The 19,611-nt window shown below is 52.0% G+C and overlaps 1 protein-coding gene across 1 annotated transcript; it reads left to right on the plus strand.

Annotated features, from left to right (window-relative positions):
* Window positions 1-541: 541 nt before the first annotated feature.
* ANKRD16 (ankyrin repeat domain 16) lies at window positions 542-19,020 on the plus strand. Its single transcript, XM_086610438.1, has 7 exons — window positions 542-879; window positions 4,731-4,951; window positions 9,048-9,090; window positions 10,466-10,574; window positions 12,231-12,392; window positions 16,622-16,700; window positions 18,693-19,020. Exons 1-7 carry the CDS (start codon window positions 542-544, stop codon window positions 18,851-18,853), a joined length of 1,113 nt encoding a protein of 370 aa, XP_086466564.1. The 3' UTR covers window positions 18,854-19,020.
* The last annotated feature ends 591 nt before the right edge of the window (window positions 19,021-19,611 follow it).

The following is a 19,611-nucleotide window of genomic DNA, read 5'->3' on the forward strand; positions in this document are numbered from 1 at the left end:
GTGTTCCTGACGGAAACGGGAATTCATGTTTTTCCTAAGGGAAAAAGAAACTCCTGATGTTCCTGATGGAAACAGGAATTCCTGTTTTTTCCTGAGGGAAAAGGGAATTCCTGGTGTTCCTGAGGGGAAAATAAATTCCTGGTTTTCTAGAGAGAAAAGAAATTCCTGGTTTTCTAGAGGAAAAAAGGACATTTCAGGTTTTCCCGAGGGAAAGGTAAATTTCTGGGTTTCCTGAGAGAGCAACTGGATTCAGGTTCTCCTGGGAGGAAAGGGAAATTTTTAGTTTTGCTGAGGGAGAGGCTGGTTTCTGTTTTTCCTTGGGGGAAAATGGCATTTCTGGTTCTCCTGAGGGAGAGGCCAGTTTGTAGATTTGCTGAAGGAAAAGGAATTTTCTGTTTTTCTAGAGGTGGAGGCCGGGTTCTGATTTCCTGAGGGAAAACATAGTTTCTGTTTATCTCGACCCAGAGAGCAGCCATTATATTCATGCAGTTTGAAACAACAATCCTGTTTTTTTTTGCCTCTTTCTTCCAGATCTCTAGCCATGGCGGAGGTGGAGAGCCTGAGGCAGCTCTTCCGGCTGGTGCAGGAGGGACGGCTGGACCTCCTCCGGGATGAGCTGCGGCCGGACGACGCGCTGGGCTCGGCGGTGCAGAGCCAGCGATACGGGCGCCTGGGGGACACGCTGCTGCACCATGCTGCCCGACACGGGCACCGGGACGTCCTCGCCTACCTCGTAGAGGTGCTGGGGATGGATGTCGAGGTGTCCAATAGCGACTACAAAAGACCCCTCCACGAAGCAGCCTCCATGGGCCACCAGGAGTGTGTCTCCTACCTCCTGGAGAGAGGAGTGAGCGTAGACTGCTTGAAAAAGGCAGACTGGTAGGTCGCTGGTGTGCTTTGCTGTGGGGCAGAGCGATATCTGGAAGGGGTTTGGATTCAGAAGATGGGAATGCGACTACAGGACCTGTAATTTAGAATCATGGAATCACAGAATGGTTTGGGTTGGAAAAGACCTTTCAAGGTTATCTAGTCCAACCCCCCATGCCATGGGCAGGGACGTCTTCGACTGGATCAGGTCGCTCAGAGCCCCATCCAGTGTGAACTTGAATGTTTCCAGGGGTGGGACATTAACCACTTCTCTGGACAATCTGTGCCAGTGTTTCACCACCCTCATCATAAAAAATTTCTTCCTTATATCTAGTCTAAATCTTCCCTCTTTTAGTTTAAAACCATTATCCTGTGTCCTCTCGCTACAGGCCCTGCTGAAAAAAAACCTGTCCCCATCTTTCTTATAAGCCCTCTTGAAGTACTGGAAGGTGCTGGAAGGTCTCCCTGGAGCCTTCTCTTCTCCGGGCTGAACAGCCCCAACTCTCTCAGCCTGTCTCCAGAGCAGAGGGGCTCCAGCCCTCGGGTAATTTTTGTGGCCTCCTCTGGACCTGCTCCAGCAGCTCTGTGTCCTTCTTGTGTTGGGAACCCCAGAGCTGAACACAGTATGCCAGGTGGGGTCTCAGGAGAGCCGAGCAGAGGGGCAGAATCCCCTCCCTCGCCCTGCTGCCTGTGCTGCTTTGGATGCAGCCCAGGGACGCGGTCAGCTTTCTGGGCTAAATTCCAGCCCAGTCACTGATTTCCCCGTTTATCGTAGAAGTTGTAAATTTCTGCTTCGTTAGCAGCTCCAATTTAAAAGCTTTCATCTGCAGCTATTTGTTCTTCCCTGCTCCCCTGTTTGGTGGGAATTGGTGGTACTGATCGACATTTTTGTGTCCTGGTCCTCAGAAACTGAAATAAGGAGATAAAAAGTCAGTTTTCCTCCTGTTTCCCTCCAGCAAACAGAGCCTCTTAGGTCGGATTTGCTGGTGATGCAATAGCAACAGCCTCAACAACCCCAGAAACAAGTGGTTTCTCCAGGGCTTTTGTTTGCCCGCCACGAGGGAAACATGTAAGCAAATGGTGACGGAATCGGGAATAAAATATGAGGTCTTGTAATCCGTGGATGTGCAGCAGGCCTCGTGAGTGTCAACTTCTCTTGGGGAGGGAGATTTCCGTGTAGGACCTTGCAAAAGAAAGCAAAGTCCCCCCAGCCCACGAATGAAAGGCCAGGGATGCCTTTTTGAAGCTGAAGGAACACAAGCACAAAGGCAGCATCGCAATCCTCATCATGTGAGGCTGTGCCAGCGCCATGCCGACATCAGGGGGGAGCAGAGAGAGGCAGAGATCTGAGCTGTGTGCAGGTGCTGTGCGAGCCTGGTTTTCTTTGACAGGCCTGCAGTGCCCTTCCACCCATGGATTAAAAACAGGGAGCTATGTGCTTGCTAGTGCGCGTCCCGGCCCTCGGACAGAGTCTCATTTGCATTGAAAATGTACGCTGATCCGAGGCACCGTATGGAAACGGAGCTGCAGGAAGCACGGAGCTGCAGGCTCGGCTCTGCCCCATTGTAGAATCATAGAATCACAGAACGGTTTGGGTTGGAAGGGACCTCAAAAATCATCCAGTTCCAACCCCCCTGCCACGGGCAGGGACACCCTCCACTACACCAGGTTGCCCAAAGCCTCATCCAACCTGGCCTTGAACGCTTCCAGGGATGGGGCAGCCACAGCTTCTCTGGGCAACCTGTGCCAGTGCCTCACCACCCTCTCAGTGAAAAATTTCTTCCTTAGATCCAATCAAAATCTCCCCTCTTTCAGTTTAAAGCCATTGCCCCGTGTCCTGTCACTCCACGCCCTTGTAAAAAGTCCCTCTCCAGCTTTCCTGTGGGCCCGTTTAAGTACTGGAAGGCTGCAATAAGATCACCCTGGAGCCTCCTCCTCTCCAGGCTGAACAGCCCCAACTCTCCCAGCCTGTCTCCAGAGCAGAGGTGCTCCAGCCTTCGGGTCATCTTCGTCGCTTCCTCTGGACCCGCTCCAGCAGCTCCATGTCCTTCTTGTGTTGGGGACGCCAGAGCTGAAGGCAGCACTGCAGGGGGGTCTCAGGAGAGCAGAGCAGAGGGGCAGAATCCCCTCCCTCGCCCTGCTGCCCACGCTGCTCTGGGTGCAGCCCAGGACACGGTTGGCTTTCTGGGCTGCCAGCGCACGGTGCCGGCTCATGTTGAGCTTCTCATCCACCAGCACTCCCAAGTCCTTCTCCTCAGGGCTGCTCTCAATCCATTCTCCGCCCAGCCTGTCCTTGTGCTTGGGATTGCCCCAACCCACGTGCAGGACCTTGCACTTGGCCTTGTTGAACTTCATGAGGTTCTTCATTAGGTTCTTACATCGTCCCCAGATGTGTGTCTAATCTCTTCTGAAAATCTCCATGCTGGAGATTTTTATCTGCCTTCTCAGCCCCCTCTTCCTGTCCTTATCTGCCCTCAGAACTGGAGCATTTCTCCTGAAGTCCAAGCTGAATCTCTCTCCCTGCAGCCTAGGCCCATGAGTCCTTATTCCGTGTGCAGTGGGAAGTTTTTGTGCCGCAGCTTTTCCTGGATGAGGAACGGAGGGGATTTTTTTTTTGTCTCCCAGCTGATGTGTGTGGGTTGGTGAAAAGGAGATAAGCCCTCTCCGTGGTGGAGAAGTGTCCCTCTTTTCTGTGGAAGCTCAGGGGTTTCTGTCCAGTTCATGTGCGCCCAGCTTTCGATGGTTGGGTGAGGTTTACAAAGATAGAATGGAGAATGCAGCTCCTGCTTGTAACAGTTAATAATTATTGTTATATAATGTGGTAGTTGAGGAAAACGGGTGGATGCTGGTGAGGTTATTGAAATTAGTCACTGAAGTAAAACCCAACATGGGAGGTGCCCGTGGGTTCACCATCTCAAGTTACCCGTGCTTTGCCTTGCGAGCAAACCCTCAGCCAATGCCCACCTCCTGATGGCTCTGGGCTTGCTCCTGCAAAGGAGGCTGCGCATCCAGCACCCTCACCGGTCCTCAGTGGGGAAGGATGGGCAAGGAGATAGCAGGTCACCGAGGAGGAGAAGCTCAGTGAAAATAGTTGTGAAAATGTGGTTGTTGCTGGATATGGCGTGGAAAGCAGGGCGAGACGGGCTGTCGGCCGTGTTTGTCACACGCAGCCACCGGCTTCCCAGGAGCTCACATGCAATCCGTGCAAGGCACAGCTTGGAAATTATGAGATGGAGAAGATGCTGTTCCCCTGGGGAACTTGTAAAAATGTTTTGAAATATCAAAGGCCATTCCCAGGCATATGAAACAGGACAAAAATGTGAAAAGCTTCCCTCTCCGGCCAGCTGCTCTGCATCAGAAATGTTCCGGATTGGCATGTGCTGGTAGGCTGATGCCCTCCTGCCAGGAGATGTGGAATTGTCTGTGGTTTGCTGCCTGTCTGGGTGACTGGCTGGGGTAAGAAACTGATGTCAGCAGCTTTTTTTTCAACAGTCCCCAAAAGTCCAGACCCCGTATTACCTGCACGAAAAAGCAGTGCTGTGAAATCTCACGGGTGGGTATGCAATGCGTGGTGAGTCAGTCACTGAATGCAAGGGAGATGATAAATTTCACCCTGGCCTTGCAGAAGGTCTTTGCCTTCAGCCAGCAGATTTTCCTGCCACCCCAGAGTGATTTTAATACGTCAGTTTTCCCTCTGGCTAGCTCACCAGCTCTGGCACTGAGCTGCTGTGTTTTGCCAGACGGGCCACTTGGTGCTACTGACAACTTGAAATCATGCTTCAAGCTCAGACGTTAGAAGAAAAGCCGTCAGGCTCCTGTGACACTGTCTCTCTGGTTATTATATGGTCTCATCTTTCTTTTAGGACTCCTCTAATGATGGCCTGCACCAGGCAAAACCTGGAGGTGATCAAAGCTCTGGTGGAGCATGGAGCCAACCCGCTGCTGAAGAACAAGGATGGCTGGAATTGCTTCCACATCGCGAGCCGGGAGGGCCATCCCCAGGTCATCCAGTACCTGCTGGCCGTGTCCCCAGGCAGCTGGGCCACAGAGAGCACAATAAAAAGAACACCTCTGCACACAGCAGGTAAAGAGGGTCCTGTTGCCACCAGATGGGTTGGAAGAGAAGAGTGGGCTGTGGCAGTGGTGGAGAACAGAAAGAGGCTGTTGTTTCAGCTCACTTTTAGTTTGGAGAAGCAAAACGTGACCTATCTTGATACAAAAGCACAGGGAAACAGTTAAATAGGAAGTTATTGAAATGAAATGAAATGAAATGAAATGAAATGAAATGAAATGAAATGAGGCTGGTGGTGGGCACTAGTGGGAGCTCACCTCTCTGGACTTCAGTTTGCTCACAGTGCTCTGCTGCAACTTTGCAGGGTTTCACCTCAGGACAGACACTCATTCTAGTTGCTTTCTGATAAATAAACAGCAAGAATTAGGCTTAATATTTCTTAATGATATGCTGAAGACGCAGCTTGTGAGACTGGAGGGTCGTCAGTTCCCATTAGCTTGGATTTTCCCTGTGCTTAAAGCGTGTTTTTGTGGTGTCATGTTCTCTTGGGAGTCGTGGAGCACTTGTGATCCCCCGCTGACTCTGACCTCCTTGGACTAGGGTGTTCATCTCCATGTCTGCCTCCCTCTGGCAGATATGTCCGACCTCCCACAGCCGGGAGTGCACAGGACACGTTGCAATACTCTTTCCCTTGCGAAAGTATAGTATAAAGTACAGTATAAAAGTATAAAGTACAGTATAAAGCTGTGAATCAATCACATTTGGAAAATCTGCAAAGCTCCAACCACATCCTGGCATTTTAAAAGTTATAAACCCACCGGAACTGCTGGGAGGCGCCTTTTGGGATCTGCCTGTTGATGAATGTTTTTACCAGTTTGGTTCATCATCTCATCATCAGTTTTTTGTAAGAGAATACCGAAATGATTCGTTTTTGTCCCAGTCCTTGGTGGGTTAGCACTGCTCCTATGAAAACAGGCTGAGGGATTTGGGGCTGTTCAGCCTGGAGAAGAGAAGGCTCCGGGGTGATCTTATTGCAGCCTGCCAGTACCTAAAGGGGCTACAGGAAAGCTGGAGAGGGGCTTTTTCCAAGGGTGTGTAGTGACAGGACACGGGGCAATGGCTTTAAACTGGAAGAGGGGAGATTTCCGTTAGATCTAAGGAAGAAATTGTGACAGCAAGTCAGGGTGACACTGTGGGGCAGGCTTGGGGCTGGAGGGCCATGTCTGACCTGAATCTGCAACACGCCCTATCCCTGTGCATCCCAGAGCTCACCCGTGTCTCCGCAGGAGAGATGAGCATGGGGAGCCACCACTCAAAGCTGCAGCTACCTAACCTCATTTCCCAAAGAATTTAATAGGGATTGACTCTCTGGAAAGACCCGAGGTGTCGTGAGGAGACCCCTGCTGTGCTGTAATTAATCTGTTGAGCATGTTGCTCCTTGACTGTCGTTCCCGTTACTTCTCTGGCCCCAGCAGCCGCCTGTTCACTGCACTGTGCTCATCAGCAGCGACAGTCTCAGCCCAGGGGCGCTGGCTGCGCCTTAGTCCTTGTGCTTGACCTGGGCATGAAAAACAGCTGATGAGTTGTTGGATGTTCCAGGCCAGGTGGCGAGGGGCAGGTTGCCTGAATGAGGAATGTGTAATCCAGAGCAGCGTGGGCAGCAGGGCGAGGGAGGGGATTCTGCCCCTCTGCTCTGCTCTCCTGAGACCCCCCTGCAGTGCTGCGTTCAGCTCTGGAGTCCCCAACACAAGAAGGACATGGAGCTGCTGGAGCGGGTCCAGAGGAGGCCACGAAGATGGTCCGAGGGCTGGAGCACCTCTGCTATGGAGACAGGCTGAGAGAGTTGGGGCTGTTCAGCCTGGAGAAGAGAAGGCTCCGGGGTGATCTTATTGCAGCCTTCCAGTACTTGAAGGGGGCCTACAGGGAAAGGCTGGAGAGGGGCTTTTGACAAGGGCGTGTAGTGATAGGACAAAGGGCAATGGCTTTAAACTGAAAGAGGGGAGATTTAGATTGGATCTAAGGAAGAAATTCTTCCCTCTGATGGTCGTGAGGCACTGGCACAGGTTGCCCAGAGAAGCTGTGGCTGCTCCATCCCTGGAAGTGTTCCAGGCCAGGTTGGATGGGGCTTTGAGCAACCTGGTGTAGTGGAGGGTGTCCCTGCCAATGGCAGGGGGGTTGGAACTGGATGGTCTTTGAGGTCCCTTCCAACCCAAACTGTTCTATGATTCTGTCATTCTAATCCTCATTTATTTGTGCGTTATCCTGTCCCTGCTCAGTCCCAGGCCTTGTGTTTCCATGCCTGGGCTCACGGCCCCTCTCAGCCCTCTCCCTGCAGAGAGGTGGGTGTTGGGTTGGGTTCTCAGGTGGACGGTTGAGGATCTGGGGACAGGGTCAGGAGCACGGTAAGGACTGTCCTGAGGAAAAGGGGTGCTTTTGACCTTGAGCTTCAAGTCTGCTCCCTGCCTTATAGCACTTGTGATACGGGGGTACAGACAGTGATGGTAGGATCCAGCACTCAGTTCTCACTGCTTTATAGAGGTGTCTCCACCTCTCTGTGGCCTCCCACATTTGACTTTCCCAGTGGCAAAGCCATCAGCCTGGGATTGGGGTTGGTTTTTGGTCATTTTACTGATCCAGGTTAGAACCTGGACCACACGCTGCTGGAGCAGCAGCCGGTGCAGGAGTGACTGGGCAGCAGGAAGGGCTGGAGCTGCTTAAACCAGCTTTGTCCCCAGCATAATTTTAACCCAGGATGATGCTGGAGGCTGCTGCTTGGGGGGTGCTGGTGCCAGCATCCCCACCTACAGCACCGTGTAGCCCAGTTACACAGACACAGCTCCTGAGGTGAGGGGCTGGAGACGCTGCTGGAGCTGCCAGGGGAAATCACGTCAGGATGAACGGCCATCTGAATGAGTTTCCATCCCAAAGGTGTGGATGTGAGCACATTAACCCGTGACCAGTGCAGCTGGCTTCCTGGCACAGTTATCCCTGGGTAGATGATGGGTAATTTTCTCCCCCTGTGCATTTTTTTTTCGGGTTGATTCCTCAAGCTTTGCTGCTTCATATATCCGTAGCCTGAGGCCAGAGAGCAGGGGAATGCAATTAGAGGAAGCAGAGTGCAACAGTGGATCTGAGCGCTGCAGCTTTCTTGCATCTCTGTTGCTGTTAAACGATGCAATCATGTTGCTTGTGGTGTTTTTTCTCCACGTAGCTTGGGGTTTTTTAAAGCTTCCGTTTCAAAAATCCTTTCCACGGTGTGGCTCTGCCTGTGTTTACACGAGCTCAGGTGAAGGAGTGATAAACAGGCAGGGAGCAGGAGTGAAGGGCCAAGATCTGGGAGGACAGGAACCCCTCGGTGGGCTTTCCAAGAGCATCTATTGTGCAGCTGCCTCTGAAGGTTAGTGCTGGTGGCACACGTTTGCCAGAGGCCCTTCTTGCATCACGCCCAGTAAATAGCCTGATGTAGCAGCTCCAGGATTGATTTGAAAATTATTCTTTTTTTGTTCATTGTATTTCATTTGTTTTGCAAAATGACCTGCCAAAAAAGAAAAAAAAAGCCAGATGAAGGCTGCCCTTACCTTGCTGTAATGTGATGTGAGTTTATTTTTTTTAAAAAATAAAGAAGAGAGAGGGACGATTTCAGCACATGATGTTCAAATCCTCCCTCACTGTTGTTGTTTTTCCTCTGAGATGCTGTCTGGGTGAGGATGCTTCATTAAGATGATGAGATGGGAGTGATGGGGGAGTCTTGAGTGGCTGAGGAGGGGTGGAAATGCCATCCAGCTCTTCACCAGCTCCCTGCTTTGTGTTCATTTTGCTTCTCACCGATTTCACTTCAGGGATTAACAAATACTTGCAAGAAAAGATCTTTGCGTCTGCTTAATTGCGTGTACGGTCTCGTGCGTGCACTTTGCAGGTGGACATGAACTGTGCTGTAAGCATTCCTTTTCCCTGTTTTGTTGGGGTTTTCCTGTAGAATCAGGGGAAGAAAAGGCTTGAGATCTGGAGACAATGTTTTAATAACAAAAAAAAACACCAAAAGCTTTGAATTTAAAGCATTTTGGAACCCCTTCCTGCGTCATGAGTAAGCCAAAAGAGCCAGAAACCTGACTGTATTTCACGGTGGCATGAAAACATGTTAACCCTGCGCTCTCTCTCTCTCTCGCAGCCATGCACGGCTGTTTTGACGTTGTGGAGCTGCTCCTGGAGCGGTAAGCAGGCTTCCTCCCTCCACTGTCTGCCTCCCCGCTCTCCCCCGCCTCCCATCCACCCCCAGGCTCACTCCAGCCGCCCGAGTACAAAGGGCGTTTATCCGTTCGGGAAGCCCAGCTGCCCTGCATGCCATCCCGGGGCTGTCTCCGTTTCCTCCAGGTTTTTCACGGCTGGTTAGGGTCCTTGGAGACACGGATGCTCTCCGGATGGGCTCTGCCTTCGCCATGACATAAGCCCCGGTTATATAACTCGGCTCTTTTTCTGTGCTGATTCATTCCCGTTGCCTCCGATGTATCTGAGGCCGTACGATAACAACAAACCAGTTTTCTGGGAGCTCTCTTCTGAGTGCAGCTCCTCCAGGCTGGACTCAGCCTCCAGGCAGCCTTCCAGTACCTAAAGGGGCTACAGGAAAGCTGGAGAGGGACTTTCTACAAGGGCATGGAGTGATAGGACAAGGGGCAATGGCTTTAAACTGAAAGAGGGGAGGTTTAGATTAGATCTAAGGGAGAAATTTTTCACTCTGAGGGTGGTGAGGTACTGGAACAGGTTGCCCAGAGAAGTTGTGGCTGCCCCATCCCTGGAAGTGTTCAAGGCCAGGTTGGATGAGACTTTGAGCAACCTGGTGTAGTGGAGGGTGTCCCTGCAGAGGTTGGAACTGGCTGATCTTTGAGGTCCCTTCCAACCCAAACCATTCCATGATTCTATGATTTTCAGGCTGCAACTCCCGGGAGACTACTGTGAAGTGGCTTTAAATCAGCCAGTGCCCGGTTATGCTGACCCTGTTACCTTCCTAACCAGCACTGCCCGCTGCCAGAGCTGAAGCAGCTTTCCCCGGGCATCACAGTGGCTTCTAGCCACAGCTCCTGTTAGCTGACTCGTCCCAGCCTTGTTGATTCCTGTCCATGCTTGGCCCAGCATAAACATAGCCCTGTGATTGCAGCCAGGCTTTCAATTTTAATTTGGTCTTCTCTCGTTTCAGTGGAGCTTTAACCTGAGCGAGACCTGTGCGCTTTGGTTTTGTGTGTGGTGGTGTTACATGAGGGTATGGTTTTCCTCTCTGCCAGTGCACACCTTGCCCCTTCAGAGATCCTCTGTTTGGAGGGCAAGGGAAACAGGAAAGCTGTGGCTTTCCTGCAGCCCGAGCAAGTTGCACTGGCTGAGTACCAGATCCCTGACCCAAAAAACTGCAGCACACCGTACCCCAGGCCACAAAGCACCGAGACAAGTTTATGCGTGGTCTACAGGGAGGCTTTGTAGCTGCCTTTTCCAGTCTCATCCACTGATAGTCTCCTGCCCACAAGTACAAAGCAACTGGTGCAGTAAGGATTTTGGAGCTGCCAACAGCTCTGTCCTGGCTTTTGGCTTCCCTCCCAGGTGCCAGTATGAACCTGACAGCAGAGACAAATGTGGAGTCACTCCCTTTATGGACGCTATCCAGAACGGGCATGTCAACATTGCCCGGCTGCTCCTGGAAAAACACCAGGTAGGTGCCAAAAACATCACCTCCTTCCTCCAGGGCCTGACCTAGAACTGCCAGGGCAAGCAATCCACGTGTTCACCGTAGCCAAACTGTAAAGCAGCACATTCCCAAACTGTAAAGAAGGGATTTGTGAAAGAAAGCAAATTCCTCCTGGAGATGAGCAAGATTTTGCCGAGTGAGGCCACCAGGATTGGGCTCATGGGGAAGATCTCCCCCTGGGGCAGGGATATGTCCCCAGGCTGGTGAAGGGGGATGAAGAGACAAGGCAGTGGCAGGAGGGGACAGGACTTGCCCAGCACCGCACTGGGGGCTGTGTCAAAGCCATGACTGGTGCTCCGGAGTGCCGGGGCTCAGCATGGAGGCTCTCATGGCAGCGCTGAGGGGGGATGACATGGAGGCGTCTGGCTGTGCTGGCAGCAGCTCATCTCTGGCCTCCCTCACTTAGACAGCTGCTGCTCCTGTGTTGTCTCCCAATAATCTCTTGATTTCCACCAACATACGAGGCGTAACAGGGATGTCGTTAGAGCCAAACGTGCGTAGTAGGAACCAGATCACTGCCTTATTTATTGACTGCTGAATGATGTGAGATGGCTGGAGCCCACCTAACGGCTGATTCTCACCGAGGTGGGGACGTGCCTCCATTCTCACCTCCTTTGCCCTCCCTTTGCCTTTCCCCTCCACCAGCTTTGGTGTTCATCGGACACCGTGCCAAACTAGTGCAGCTCACTGGCCTGGCAGAAATGTAGCATGGCAAAACCAGAGAGTCTGTTTGTGCCACGTTGGCAGGTTGAATTGGCCAGCTGAGCCCTCAGCGTGGCACGGAGTGGGCCAGGTAATGTGGTACCACACTTTTCGAGATCACAAGCTTTGGATTTACTCAGCTGTAACACATAGCCTCACCCAGCAGAGGCAGTTTGATGCCCGGGTTGTGTTTGATCGAGTAGATGCTTGTTGGCTTCAGGAGATGTTCATGTGCTTGTCTTCGCTCAGCTGGCCCTTATAAAACATTTGTGAGGTTTGTTTGTGTTTTTAGTCTCACATTTCAGGCGATGAAGGTGGCATAGTTGATTTAATTTCCTTGTTGTGGTGCCCTGGCTTACTGCTATGAAGGAGCACTGGAAACGCTAATGGCGGTGTTGCTACCTTCTAGGTTTTATAAAACCACGATTCAGGCCCACTGGACTTCAAGAGGCTGGATTTTATCCTTCAAGACGAGTGTACTGTGTATCACTGCCATTGCTCTTCTTGATCTTATGTCTTTGTGGTTCACGTTCAGAGGCTCAAAGAAGAGAGGTCATCCACCCATCTCCCTCCTACTTGTCTCCAAATTCTTCTCCACCAGCACAAAGGTTGGAGATGGGTTGTTTCTTGCTGGTTTAAAGAGTTGAAACCCATCATATGTGCTCCAGCAGATGAGAGAGGGGGGCTTTGTTCTTTTTTTGGTGCTAGTTTTGCTTGTCTCTTAACAAGCTCAGCAGAGAGCTGGCTCTGGTCTGCAAATCATAGTGCTACCAACTGCAGCGGTCCTGCTGGTGACGTCCCTCATTGCCATCACCGTGGCTGTGGCAGGCAGACACAATTCTGCTTTGGCTGATGGTTGTCCTTGGAGCTTTGGCCAGGCTGTTCATTGCTTTCCCTTTCCCTCCTCCCCTATTCCAGGCTTGTCCTACAGCCGTGGACGCGCTGGGCGCTCAGCCTCTACATCGGGCAGCTGTCACGGCGCAGGATGAAGCCATCCAGTTCCTTGTCTCTGAACTGGGAGTTGACGTCAACGAGAGAGCGACGACCCTCCAGCTCACAGCACTACACTATGCAGCCAAGGTTTGTCCCTGTTCCCAGGCTCCTTCTACAAAGTCTCTGCCAGTTGGTGTGCTACAGGCAGGCACCTAAAATAGGCTAGTTTGGGCGTTCACATTCCTAGCTTATCCTCTGTCACTGTCTATCTGGTCCTGACCAGTCCCATACTCTGTTTAATGGTTTTAGACCCTCATTAAGTGTGTCCTGCAGAGGTGGTGGGTATCTGAGTTGCTCTCTTCACCACCCTCCTGCCCATGCCACCGACTCTGCTGCAGGTTAGTAAACCCTCCTGCCTGCCACATGGCTGTGCAGAGGCAGAGCTGGGCGGTGATGGGGCTCAACTCTTTTGCCACTCATCCAGTTGGCTGTGCTCTGGGTAGGGCTTGACCCCACACCTCTGATGAGCATTACTCTTCCAGTCTGCTGCCTTTGGACCAAAGTGCAATACCTGAAGGGAGTCCCCCTCGCTAGTTATTGGGAGTTGTAGGTTCATGAGCTGGGACAGTTCTTGATTGGTGTCTTCTCACGTGCTTGGTGGAGGAGACGTGGATGAAACACTGGTGGTTTGGGTCCCGGTAGGTCAGTGGGCAGTCTCTGTGACAGCAACTTGGCTGATGTGCTGTGAAACAGCAACTGTTGGTCCCAGTAGGCTGGATTCTGGCCTGCCCGTGGCCAGATGTGAGAAAGGAGAGGTGCAAAGGCAGAGGGAACTCCCGGGAGCTTATCTGTGTCCTTCGCACAGGAGCTGTTTTGAATTCCAAGCGGTGAGAATCGCTTGAGCTTTCTCCTCCTCCTATCTCATACCTGTGTGGGAAGCAGGGCCTGGTGGGCTGTGGGTCCTGCAACGCTCCCTGGGAGCGCAGAGCAGATCCCAAATTTCTCACCACTGACTCGGATCCCTCCTGGGACCCTGCTGCCTCCCTTCTGCTCAGTGCTGTCGCCCTGCAGTGCGCGGCATGCTGGCAGCTGGTGGCAAGAGAAGCTCCCTGCTCACATCCCCGCATGTTAAACCTCACGAGCTTTAACACGCAGCGCTCAGAGCCTGGTCTAGACTTGTAGTGGGAATGAAACAGCATCCCAAGCGCCCCGCTCCTACAAAAGCATCAATGACACTTACTGGGAGTGCTGGCAACAGTATTCTCCTCCAGCAGGACCCAGCCATGGCATTTGCTGGCTCCCACAAAGGAGGCCTTTCTCCCGGCTTCCCTTCCTCATGCTCTGAGAAACCATGTTGAAAGCCCTTTTGGTTGCCAAGGGTACGTTAACAGCAAGGCTACTGGGGAATATAGTGTGCCTTGGAGAAGATCCCAGCTCTCTTGGCGAGTGGCTGACTGGGGAGTGATTTGATGGGTTTCTCTTCCTTCCCGAGGCTCAGTGTCACTTTATATTTACAGCATCGTTTGTTTGGCTGGTGGTTTTGTGGTTTTTTTTTTTTCCTTCTTTTCTTATTACTTTGCATTTATAAATACGTGAAAATCAAATTACGCTTTCAGCTCAGTTTGCTGCCAAGGCTGTGGCAGCTAAAGCCGTTCCTGGCTTTGCTGGCTTTGCCCTGGAGAGGAGGCGTGCACGGAGCGCGGAAATGGGAGCCTTGAGCAGGGGGAAAGATGCTACTGAGTCGCACGATAATGGAGGGAAAAGAGTGGTGGGGATAAAAATAAGAGCCCTCCATTCTCCTGCCGTGCAACAAAGACTAATTCATTGCATTGAAGAAGTAATTACACCATCAGGCGTGTTATTTAGGGAGAGAGGATTTATTTATGGAGAAGCTTGTGCAGAGAGGAGGGGTGTGGGGGCTGTGTTGTGTTTTCCCCTGTGGCGTTTAAAATCGGCTACCGGCAGAGGAAGGATAGAGGACATACTGGAATACTGCGTTCAGCTCTGGGGTCTCCCACACAAGAAGGACACGGAGTTGCTGGAGCGGGGCCAGAGGAGGCCACAGAGATGATCCGAGGGCTGGAGCACCTCTGCTCTGGAGACAGGCTGGGAGAGTTGGGGCTGTTCAGCCTGGAGAAGAGAAGGTTCCGGGGTGATCTTACAGCACCTTCCAGTACCTAAAGGGGCTACAGGAAAGCTGGAGAGGGACTTTTTCCAAGGGTGTATAGTGACAGGACAAGGGGCAATGGATTCAAACTGAAAGAGGGGAGATTTAGATTAGAGATAAGGAAGAAATTCTTCCCTCTGAGGGTGCTGAGGCACTGGCACAGGTTGCCCAGAGAAGTTGTGGCTGCCCCATCCCTGGAAGTGTTCAAGGCCAGGCTGGATGGGGCTTTGGGCAACCTGGTGTAGTGGAGGGTGTCCCTGCCCATGGCAGGGGGGTTGGGACTGGCTGATCTTTGAGGTCCCTTCCAACCCAAACCATTCTGTGATTCTATGACAGTGTGGGTCATGACGGTGTGTAAGCACGGTGTTCTGCGTCTTCTCACAGAGCGTTACAAACACTGGAGTAATCCTTTAGGAAATGCCAGTGCCTAAGGGTACCACGGGCAGGTGTGCAACAGTCTGCACCAGCAACAGGTTCTGCTTTCTGAGCTGAAACACACCTCAGTGGGAGCAACTCTAGATCCCCGAGGTGCTTGGAGTGGATTTGCAGTGTGGGGGAACACATGGCTTTTTGCTGGTGTTTAGTCTTTTCAACAACCAACCAGCTGCTGATTGTGACACGTAAGTCAGGGATCCGGCAGCTCCGTGACCAGCTGGGCTTGGAAGCAATTTATTTGAGTTACTTGATTGGAGGCAAGGACCAGGGAGGAAAAGACAAGACAGGTTCACAAATTAGGGCGCTAATTTGCTCTTGAGAAACATCTTTAGGTTGTGTCACCCAGTTGTAAGTTGGACATTGTTTGTGCATTAACTCCTCCGCAGCCACTGGCAGTGCTGGAAGACGATCCTCCAAATCCCTCACACCTCACAGTCCTGGATGTGCGAGGTGGATCTGCTGACCACGATCAGGAAGATCACATGGGATCTGCAGTTGTCTAAAAGCAGATCCACCTGCCTGGATCTGGACTGGATTGTGCCTCTATCACACTTGCCCTGCCAAGGCACCGCTCCCAGTCTTCGGCTGTGCCACCACCAGAGACAGCTGGGCACCGTGGCGTGATTTTAAGCACTGTTGGTCTTAATTGAGCTGTTTTTATTTTAAAACGTTGTGTTAAATGTTTGCAGAGAGACTCCTGGGATGCCTCCTGCTGCCTTTTCGGCCTCTGGGTTGAAATTGCTGCCAGGGACACGCAAGGCGTGTGGACACGCTGACCGAGGGCCAAGCTCCGACTCCCCTCATGGGCTGCCAGTGGAAGGGCAGGAGAAGATGCCCAGTGGCATCTCTCTGGCCAGTTCCCGTGGGGTAACAGCAGGGTGTCTGCTGTGCCTGGGCAATCCCTGGGTAGTGAAGGCGATCTGCGCTGCCACAGCTGATTTACAGCTGCTTTAAGATCCTCTGGAGCCTGGAGCAGCTCCTGGTAGCCCCAAGTTTGACTGTGCCAGAGTGGATCCACATCTGTGCGCTTCCAGGTGCCGTATGCAGTTAGGGCCAGATCGCTCGTGGCCTCCTTTCTTCACAGGCCTGTGTTATTTATATTTTATTTGTTATATTGGGTGAATGGTTGGACTGGATGATCTTGAGGGTCTCTTCCAACCAGATTATTCTATGATATCCCAACATAAGAAGGACAACAGCCCCCAACATAAGAAGGACATGGACCAGTTGGAGAGGGTCCAGAGGAGGGCCACGAAGATGATAAGAGGGCTGGAGCACCTTTCCTATGAGGACAGGCTGAAAGAGTTGGGGCTGTTCAGCCTGGAGAAGAGGAGGCTCCGGGGTGACCTTATAGCGGTCTTCCAGTACCTCAAGGGGGCCTACAAGAAAGATGGGGAGAGGCTGTTCAGGAGGGCCTGTTGTGATAGGACAAGGGGTAATGGTTTTAAAATAGAGGGAGGTAGATTCAGATTGGATATTAGGAAAAAATTTTTTACCATGAGAGTTGTAGAACACTGGAACAGGTTGCCCAGAGAGGTGGTGGATGCTCCATCCCTGGAGACGTTCAAGGCCAGGTTGGATGAGGCCCTGAGCAACCTGATCTAGTTGGAGATATCCCTGTTCCTTGCAGGGGGGTTGGACTAGATGCCCTTTGAAGGTCCCTTCCAGCCCTAACCATTCTATGATTCTATGATTTCTGCTAAATGCAAAGGTGAGGAACTGTGCAGAGCTGGTTCTGAATAAATAACCCACGTGCCTGTGCTCGCCACTGCAGGAAGGACACGCGCATACCATCCGGACGCTGCTGTCCCTCGGTGCTGACGTCCACGCGAAGGATGAGAAGAGCCGTTCTGGTAAGGCTGCCGAGCTGTTTGTTCACCTCCTGGATGACAGCAAGAACACAGTAACAGGAGCCCAGCCTCCTGTGTCTGCTCAGCAGAGCGTGCAAGGAGATGCCAGATGCAAAAGGCTCTTGGAGCAGCGTGGCATGTGAAGCTTGGGGGTTGGTTTTTTTTTGCAGCTTTCATTCACTGCCGGACTTTCTGATGTCTCGTGGCGTGGTTGAGCCTGCACTGAGGCCTTTCCCTTGGGGGATAAGAACAGAGATGCTAATTGGTATTTCTCTTTACCCAGCTGCTTCTTTTGCATGAAGCTTTCAGGAGCTTAGTGTCTTTGCTACCACTGCCTCGCTATCAAATTCGGTTGAAATTAGCCAATTTGAAGCGGTTAGGGCTGGCAGACAAATACGATGATTGCACAAGCTCTTAAGCCTCAATTCCGTAGCAAACTGCCTGGAATGGCTTATGAGCAAATAATAACAGAGCACTTCAATGTAAATATAGTTGCCATAGTAATGCCAGTGAGTTGGCATTCCCAGCGTGAGAGTCTGAGGCGTCTCTTGCATCAGCACCTCTCTCTCTCAAAAAAAGTATATATAAATGGTTTCAGCCATTGCCAAAATTGGCAACTTACCCAGTCTTCAGGTTTGCTTAATAGCACGCTTCAGCGGCGAGCATGAAGAGTCTTGTATCTCTCCATCCCTCCCTCCGCCCCCATTTACTCAGTGAGTAAATTTGAGCTCTGCTGAACTCGTCCAGCCCTGGGACGTTCGTGGTGGCTCTTTGCACCCGTGGCTCCCCCGTTCCCCAGCACCTTTGCTGCGTTAGTGCCGCTGCGTCCCAGGGAGCTTCTCACCCAGACTTTGCTCCTGCAGTGTCCTGCGTGAATTATCCATGGTGACCAGGGTACCCTGTGGTCAACATCAGGCTGCAGCAGGAGCCAACAACCCTCAGCATAAAAAATACTCACCCCTGTGCAGGATTAGGCCAGGAGAAGGCGGCTGGCTCATCCTACTGCACAAGCCAAGTGTAACAGGACTGCCTAACTGTGCTGGGGCCATGCTGGCTCAGCGTGCCAGCTGTCAGAGGGGTCTGTGGGATGAGCTGGGGCTTGGGCTGGAGTATGTCAGCCTCCTCCTGTGGGATGGTTTTTGCTGCACGCGGTGCATGGAAACCTTTCTCATTTTCTCATTCCTGATCCCTGGCAGTGTTCAAGGCCAGGTTGGATGAGGCTTTGGGCAACCTGGTGTAGTGGAGGGTGTCCCTGCCCATGGCAGGGGGGTTGGAACTAGATGATCTTTGAGGTCCCTTCCAACCCAAACCAGTCCGTGATTCTATGATTCTACTCCTTGACCCTGGAGTGAGCTGGCAGGGAGCCCCAGCCCTGGGCCCCCAGGCCCATAAAGGACCCTGGTCACATCCAGAGTAGTTTCAAGCCCCTTTCTTGCACATCACTATTAAATCCACCCCAAACACAGAGCAATAAGAAGCCTGGAGGCCGCCTGCTCTGTCCCACAGCCTCCCCTTCCTGCTATGGGCACCTTCTACCCATGACTCAGTCAAAACGAACCAAGTTGGCATAAATACTCCCAGTATGTTTGCAAACCTGGTTAGCCTTGGCTCAGCCAGGTTGGTACCACTCGATGGATTGGAGGGACTAGTAACCTGTGAGGGGAAGATGGGGGTAATAGCTGGGGTGAGCTGGGCTGGTAGCTTTTCTACCAGCATGGGTGGCTGTGGAAGAAGATGTGTCCCATGCTTGGGCTGGTTTAGTCATCCCATCGCTGCTGTAGATATGCACGGCCATGGCAGCTGAGCCCTGCTGTGCCATCCCACTGCTGCTTCGCTGAGTGCTGCAACTGGCAAAAATCATTTTTCATCCTCGATGCATTCCCTCTGCTGACTGGGTTTCCTTCTCTGGCAATCCCATGTTTGCATCCGAAGCGGGCTGAGGCCGAACCCCGGCGCCATCTCAGCCTCTGTCCTGACATTTTGTCTCCTCCACAGCCCTGCACGCCGCCTGCGCCGGGCAGCAGGCGGACGCCGCACGGATCCTGCTGCACGCTGGGCTGCGGGATGCGCCGGACAGCGCGGGCACGCTGGCACAGCAGCTCGCGAGGAAGCCAGATGTCATCCAGGTTTTCCAGGAAACGAACGTCGGCACGTGAGGCGTAATGGGATGTGAGGAGCCCGTTTCATTTCAGCATGGTACGTTAGTTATCACTTAATGACTGTTCAAATTTAGGCCAACACCTGTTCAAAATGACAGAATTTTTGCCCACGGATTCAGAGGAGAAACCAAGCTTGACACTTGGGAAGTACTTTTAGGAGAAAATATATTTTAAATAGGATTATCTCAAAAAGATAGTGGACATGAAAAGCACGTTTTAAATAGGATTATCTTCAGAAGATAATGGACGTTGTGGGTCTAGGCTATCACTCCTATACTGACCTCATGATTTTAAATTTGTGGCTGTTCTTTCACTTTCAAATTTCAGGGGTGAACTTCACCTCTTCTTGTGCAGCCGAGGCCACAGCTCCCTGAAGTATCACCATCCACGGAAGGTGCCCCATGGGCTACTGCTCAGTGACCTCTGGGCACCCGCATGGCTTGAACCCCCTGGAGCCTGCCTAGCTCTTGCTGGGATGTTTCCATACAGTGAACATTGTGAAGGAGGTGATAACACCTGGATCATTGGATTTTACAGCCCTTAATGGACCTGCTGTCCGCTAATCTCTTGAGTTGCTTCAAGTGGCCACCTCTCGATAGCCCCTGAGGGAGGCTGAGTGTAGTGCAGCGTAAGGGAGCCCTTGGTGACTCTTCCTTCATCAGGTTTGAGCTGCAGACCACGAGTGCAGGGAATCTTCAAGCTGCACCAACCTCTTACGTGCTTTTTGTGGCCCAAGCCTGATCCCGAAGCCTGCT

The sequence above is a fragment of the Tauraco erythrolophus genome, chromosome 4 (genome assembly GCF_009769465.1).
Source record: "Tauraco erythrolophus isolate bTauEry1 chromosome 4, bTauEry1.pri, whole genome shotgun sequence".
Lineage (NCBI taxonomy): Eukaryota > Metazoa > Chordata > Aves > Musophagiformes > Musophagidae > Tauraco > Tauraco erythrolophus.